At 33.0% G+C, this 7,346-nt stretch overlaps 1 protein-coding gene across 1 annotated transcript in view; it reads right to left on the bottom strand.

Annotated features, from left to right (window-relative positions):
• LOC111487186 (exocyst complex component SEC6) overlaps positions 1–7,097 on the bottom strand; it is a 15,319-nt gene extending 8,222 nt beyond the window's left edge. Inside the window, exons 1-11 of the mRNA XM_023134483.1 lie at positions 6,678–7,097; positions 5,615–5,653; positions 5,369–5,457; positions 5,198–5,288; positions 4,674–4,763; positions 4,426–4,505; positions 3,437–3,529; positions 2,178–2,204; positions 1,076–1,183; positions 850–988; positions 705–749 (exon numbers count right to left, since the gene is read on the bottom strand). Coding sequence (XP_022990251.1) covers positions 705–749; positions 850–988; positions 1,076–1,183; positions 2,178–2,204; positions 3,437–3,529; positions 4,426–4,505; positions 4,674–4,763; positions 5,198–5,288; positions 5,369–5,457; positions 5,615–5,653; positions 6,678–6,806 — 930 coding nt within the window. The 5' untranslated portion in view covers positions 6,807–7,097. The remainder of the gene's footprint in view (positions 1–704; positions 750–849; positions 989–1,075; positions 1,184–2,177; positions 2,205–3,436; positions 3,530–4,425; positions 4,506–4,673; positions 4,764–5,197; positions 5,289–5,368; positions 5,458–5,614; positions 5,654–6,677) is intronic.
• Positions 7,098–7,346: the final 249 nt, after the last annotated feature.

The raw sequence follows: 7,346 nt of genomic DNA on the forward strand, positions 1-7,346 counted from the left end.
AAAAAAAAAAAAAAAAAAAAAAAAAAAAAAAAAAAAAAAAAAAAAAAAAAAAAAAAAAAACTCCAATAGTCATAGGAACTAAAATATATATTTAACCTAAACATCGATAGTTTCCGGAAATATTTGAATTTCGTAACCTTTCCTATTAGTAGAGAGGCAAAAACTATGATCTTGACGTCCATATATCCACTTATTAAATTATTTTGTTTATAATGATTCTAATGCTTATCAGACTACAACATCTAAATTTTAAGGATTTTCTGTGTTCTCAATCTTGAGCGCTCTTTATACAAAGTAGAAACTTTGTAATTACACCCGAAGCACAAAAATAGTATAGTTAGCACCAATATAGGTTTTTCTCTGATTGTTTATAAAATTGTTCTTTGGACTGCATGATATAGACCAACTTCAGGTACCACCAAATTCTCCGAGTGTAAGTAGTTCTAATGGTGCAACATTAGTTTTTCTCATTCTTTTTCCGTCTAAAAATCTACTCAGATATTCTGTCATTCTGAATCACTTCCTACAGGTGTAGAATAAAAGATTCATGAAGTTACAACACAGCAAAGCTTAACCCATCATTTTTTACGTCATTATCTGGCCAATTAGTTTTACATAGAAAACCTAATTGCTGATCCTCATTCCAAACCAGAGATAGATAAAAATAAAAATAACCTAGAAGGTTTATAATTGATGATGCATACCGTTCGAGCTTCCTCTAAAGCTGCCTTCAGGTCCTCAAAAACAAGCTGATGAGAATTAAACTTCATGAGACACATTAACAAGAAGCCAGGACGGTAAAAAGTATATTTCATTTTCTTTTTCCATACAAAGTTTGAAGAGAAATACCTCCGTCAAAAGTTTACTAAACCTTCCTTCAACAGTCTTCCTTATTTGCTCATAGCATTTGTCTTTGTATTGTTTCCCCTGAGCCTTCAATTTTTGCTGTGTTAGGTTTCTAGAGGAAGCTGTTGCTGTGGTGGTTTTTCTGGTTTGTTAAATTGAAAATTTATTGATCAACAAAATAACACTAAATATTTATCTCAAAATGAGTTAAACATGTTAAAATATATACTTTGTGGTTCTGCGAGGGTTTGCTACAGTTGCCATTGCGCCACCTCCCTCAGCCTCAGCTGCTTCCTCAGCAAGTTGTTGATCGAGAATTTCTTGCATTTCAACAACTCTAAAAAGGTATAATTGACATATGCACAAAATAATTTCGATCAGTCAAATTAGCTATCCTAAAAAATTCTAACAAGGATTTCCCAGAAACTTCTATCTCAAGATTTAAGGAATTAAAGAATTAGAAGAAATAATTAATTCAGGATTTCTTTGCATTTCATCATATCCCCACATCAAATGGCAGTTATTCTATATAGAAAATATAAACACCTCAGAAAGTAAGAAAATAAAATTGCACTGAGGCTCACCTTTTTGTTCCTCCTACCTTTAGTAAATTTATGAACAAGTAATAGGGTAGCTAAGATTGAACAAGAATTTTTTCAATAGTGGAACAAACCAAAATGCATATAAGCCTACGAAGTTTCTTGTCTACGCAAAAGAAAATTGATATTGTACAATCACAAGATTGAACAAGAGAAATAACACTATCTTTCAGCTTCTTCATGGGAGTTGAGAGTTGACAGTCACATAAAGAAAATTCCATCATTTTTACATGTAAAAAATTAGTTGTCCTGAACTAAAAAAGAAAAGACTGACCAATTGTATCTGATTTAGATCACATAAATTTATCTATAACCTGGTAGAACCCTTAGCCCTCATTGAACATGTGATTATTGAATAGAACCGATGAAGGATAGGATCAGACATGACCTTTAAAGCATCACATAGCATAATGAAGGATATCTTTTACCTCCATCAAACATAAAAGAAATGGAGGAAGTATCAACAGACAGCTAAAGATATCACCACTTTTCCTTCATCGTTTCTCTCTCTCTCTCTTAAATTTTCTCTCCAGGGAGTACTTAAATACCATACAGTTTTCAAGATAATCAGGAAACTGGAAATATAGAAGGATAGGTGATTCTAATTCTTCACAAACTTACGAGTTCTTTCTCAGCATTATGAGATCCAATACATATGTATGATTATTCTAACTGAATTACTACAATAAACAAAATTTAGCCCAAGATTGGCAAATGTCAATATGTCTGTACCTTATAGCACGAACCAATGTTTGTGGACTGAAAAGTGGAAAAATTTACACAGTTAGAAAAAGAGTACAAAAAGGATCAAAATCATAATTACGGCTACAAATGAAGCTTTATAAATGAATAAGTGCTGCAGCCGAATGTTTTTATCTATATTAACCCATTTTACAGTTGTTTAAATCACCCATACACACACAAACCTTTTGTACTGGACATTAAATTATTATCACAACAATTTGGCAAGATTTCACCTACATAACTAACAAAACTTGGCGACTCAATTCTATATCGTTCATAACAAACGGGAAGGGTGTGAGGGAGGAGGAATCCATCTTCCAACCTTAAGGAAGCCATGATTGCTCCCCTACAAAATCTTCCCACGTCTTCCTCAGCAAGTCACAATCCCAAAAATCCCTCTAAAGTGCATACCAGATATGTACAAATTTTTCTTTTATTATATTAACTCGTAGAATATTCATGAGTCTTCACTTCAGAATTCAAAAGCATATATATCATCTTTGAATTTCCACCAAAACAAAAAATTTATAAAGATAATGGTCGTTTCACACTCATCAAATCAAATCCAAAATGACTCCACAAGCTAACCTGAAGATATGAATTTCAGCATATTAGCAATATAATACACCAATTATGGGACAAGAAAACAGTTATTTTGAAATAAAAATTCCTCCCCAAAAAATCCCACATCGGGATGTTTGAATTTCACTCCATCTTTTTACAAATCTGCCAACCCCTAGATACAAGGAGCCTAACAAAAGGTTATTTTGAGACAAATGAATGTTGGAGAGTCGGGTGGATACCTAGGCACAAAGACATGGGAGGGAAAAATAAATGACCAAATGCTTCGTGAATTAGAAAATAAGTGTAAATCCCAAAAAAAAATTATCACATTATTCATTATACTATATTTTCTCCTATCAAAAAAATGTTAATATTTTATATAAAACAAAGTAGACATTTTATCTAGAGAAGATGATCAGAATTTACACCTCCCTGTTCCAAAGGGACACCAAATCAAAGAATACGAAAACTATAGTCCAAGATCAACCTCCAAGAAGTAATGAGGTACAAACAAATAAAATTAGTTAATAAATTAGTTAGATTAAACAAGAAAAACACAACTGCTGACAAAAAAATGTCTCATATAACAGAATCAATCTTTTTTGGAGGTAAAAAACTAGAAATTCAAATAATAAGAGACAACATTAAATTTAATAATATCATTGAAACTATACATAATGTACCTCTCTTTAGAAAGTTTATAAAAGTTGGACACATGTTCCCATAAGGTCTTCTCAAATGTTTCCCATGTTCGATCTACATCTTCAAAATATTCTCTGTTGTTTATTCCAAAGGTTAGGAAGCAGGGAAGGTCACGTTATGTATCAGAAAAAAAGATTGATAAAACTATAATAAAATAACATTGACTTAAACAACTAAATAGAAACAAAATGAAACATAAAATTTCACCATGACCATCATCCTAAGTTTATTTAATCATTTGTTATCCTAATAAATGAAATTATCCCATAGAGAATTTCTAAGGACTGAAGTATTCTCTCTGCCCTCTTACCATTGTCCCACCAACAATAGCTAGTTCCTCTAAAAACTTCAAACACCCAAATAAGTACGCCACTTAAGTGTATCATTGAATTCCATTATTGTAAAATTATTCTAGACATGGTTAGAGATATTAAAAAAAATGAAACGGATTTCATTGAAAGTATGAAATGTACAAAAGGAGGAAGGGCCAGACCCCTACAAGGCAAAAGCAGCCACAGATAAAAAAAATTACAAAGATTTTTTTTTATAAAATCCCATTTTTCAATACTAACCACAGATCAGGTATTGAAAAAAATTTGGAGAGGAAACAATTTCTTGATCAAATGAAAGGATACAAAAGAGAAAACTCAGCCACAGAGATTACAGAAAACTTCTCCAGTTGGATAGATGAGAATTTAAGCTCTTGCTGGTAAACATTATTTCTACACCAATAAAGAGCCAAAAAAAGTGAGGCCTCTGGGACCTCATGTGGGGATCTTTCTTTGTCTTGAAAGATCCTAGAGCTACTTTCATTCCAAATAAGATGTTAAAATGGATACTAAACTAGAGGATATTTGCATGTAATTGCAAATACCAGGTAGTTTGTTTTATTCCCTAACAAAAATAAGATAGATCTACATTCAGGGTAAAAGAACAAAAAGAAGAGGGGAAAAAAAAAACAGATACATACCTTAGTCTCCCAACCTCTTCTTTGTGAGATGCTGCAGCTGCCAAAGCAAACCTCCGTTTTCCATCAAGTGCAGTTAGCCTCTGTGACAAGTGTGCATGTAATGGGAAGAATTATAAGGGCCAGATTATAAAGGCATGAAATGCTACATGAAGATACTACGCTGTTTAGTTTTGAAAAAAAAAAAAGCGCAAATGTCAAAATGATGAGAAAACTTTTCAACCTTAACAACTACATTAAGACCACTTCACCTCGTAAGTGTTTATAAGCTCTTTTGCATCACTCAAAGAATCTCGGGCCTCAGACGCTTCAACAGATATGGACATCATGCCCTCAACATCCTATTCAAGGCATAGAACATTAGTTCTATAACACCATAGAAATACAGCTAACCACCATGGAGAGAAAACAAATAGATAAATAAATAAAATTAAAAGGTCTTGAACTTAAAGCGAGAAAATCGATTTATGGATTAAGTATATCATGTTGGACATGGAAGATTTTGCTAGAAGAAAAGTTGATTGTTGGATTGTTAAATTAATGGCCTAGGTACTTGATGCGATTGTAATCCCACGTGTATAAGTTTAATTTACAACCAATTACTCAAGTAATGCGACTAAAATGCTATAAAAACCTAAAAGTTTGTGAAAATAAAAAGAACAAAAACGATAAAAAGACAGCCACATAAATCATCCAAGAGTGTGTTAAATTCCAAGGGCACATTTGAGACATACTTTAGCATTTAATTACATTTATAATTAAGGAGAAGGCTGACCTTCAAGGTTGTTAACAAGTTATTCCTTGCATTGCTAAGGAGCTTTATCTGATCATGGTTCTCTATTAATGTTTGGCATTCTTGACATAACCTGAATGCACAAGGCAATTGAGCTATCACGATACTTGAATCAAGAAAATTATTTGACTGCCAGTGCATCTATTTTCATACTTCTCAATTGAAATAAAGTTTTCTCGAAGCTGGTTTATTGACTTTTCAGATAAAGAAAGCGACTCCAGTCCAGCTTGTGCTTGTTCAACCTGCATTCACGTTGGGAAAGCAAGACTATTTGAGCAACCCAAGCTATTTTATCTTCAAGTGCATCTCAGAACGTTTGGACCATTAGTAAATATGGGAATACACAATGGTGAGACAGCAGATCTCTTCAGAAATAATGGAAGAAGCTGTCAGCTATACCTGCTCCGCAACCATTGTACTGAGTTGTGCATCATTAGCCTGAAAATGAAGCATTAACTATTTTCAGTAAACTCCACAAAACTAGGAAAACATAATATGATTAGCAGAAAGATAAAACACTCAGAAGCACACAGTAATCATGCCAGAATAGAACATCATAATACAGGCAATTACGCTTCATCTGTACAAAACATATTTTGAATTCAATAACTATAAGCATTGATACAATTATGAATTAACTGATACTATGGCAGGAAGTTGAATTAAATCTATTTTTACACTGCTTACAACAACAATAAACTATAGAACTCCCTTCATCTATAAAACATATGTTGCATTTTCAGCGAGAAATTTAATCAAGTACCCCGACTATGCCGCAATATTAGGCAAAAAGGGAGAATTTATGTTCTGGTGGTCACATGATCAAGAGTACCTCGGTGTAGCGTGCAACATCCATACTTGATTACCAGAGAATTTAAGTGCAAGCAAAAATTAGCCTCATCTTGTGAAGCTTAAGTGAGATCCGCAATTCATAGCATGGACAAGTGTTATAGTTAAGACTTTCATTCACGATTTGTGTTTGCAGCAAATTTTTTAAATTCATCTCTCTCAGAAGTACATTATTTGTCAACTATTTAAAAGCATCAACCCCTTGAATTTGGTAGACTACGTCCCCTATACGTTCCTATGAATGAGAGGATGAAGTAGATTTTTAAGTGCAAGTGCTCTAAAGTCTTAAATGCTAAGTCTTCAGGTGAGGAATTGAGAAATTTTGAGTCCGAAAAATAGCTAAAATCACTATCCAGATGAGTGATGGTGCAACATTCTAGCATTTCTTGACTAAACTAAATCAAAGACTCATCAACTGCAGTAACGATTTCAACAAAACAGAAAAGAAAATTTGGATCACTTGCTCTACATCCTATCAATAGAATTACTGCCAGCAAAGCTCCAGCACAAGAACTGGAAACAAAAATTCAGCAATAGAAAATTCACGCAGATGTCGCAGAAGATCATAAGAGTTGAAGAATGTGATAAAAAAATAATCGTTGAAAACAAGTACCTGCTGACGAGTAATGTAATCGGCCTTGATCGAACTAATTGACTGCAGAAGCTCCGGAAGCGGCAGAAGCTTGGCAACCTCGCGTACGGCTGCTTCCTTTGCTTCGATACCGAGATCCTCGACCATCATCTTGAAGTAAACGAGAATTGGAAACACAAGAGACTTGACAATCGAGCAGATAATCAATGTAATTAAAGGAAAACTTGATTTCCGAAAGTAGCAACGATCTCTGATGCTTGATAAACAGATTATTCGGCTACCGAACAATGTTTCTTCATCAGAATGGAAATGGATCTGATTGACGAGGTAGCTTCCACAAATTTCAAGAACAGATGGACGACGAATTGGGCCACAACATGAAATTCTAGGCCGAGCGAAATTGCTTTGAAATGATTTATAGAATTTTATCTGTCAAACGCTGTGTTCTCCGTAAAAACAGATATTATGTGCCTATACACAAAATAATAAACCCAAAAAATATCAATTTATGCATCCTTAAAATCTCAAATCAATTAAAACTATTTTTTTAATCAAATTAAATATTTTAATATAACTCGATTTTAAAATTATAAACCCATAATTTTCACACTTATAAAATATTTATTAAATTTTTATAGTTTAATCTTCTTTTTTTTTTTTTTTTTTTTTTTATTTGTAAAAAACCACAAT

This window comes from Cucurbita maxima, unplaced genomic scaffold (assembly GCF_002738345.1).
Source record: "Cucurbita maxima cultivar Rimu unplaced genomic scaffold, Cmax_1.0 Cma_Scf00012, whole genome shotgun sequence".
Lineage (NCBI taxonomy): Eukaryota > Viridiplantae > Streptophyta > Magnoliopsida > Cucurbitales > Cucurbitaceae > Cucurbita > Cucurbita maxima.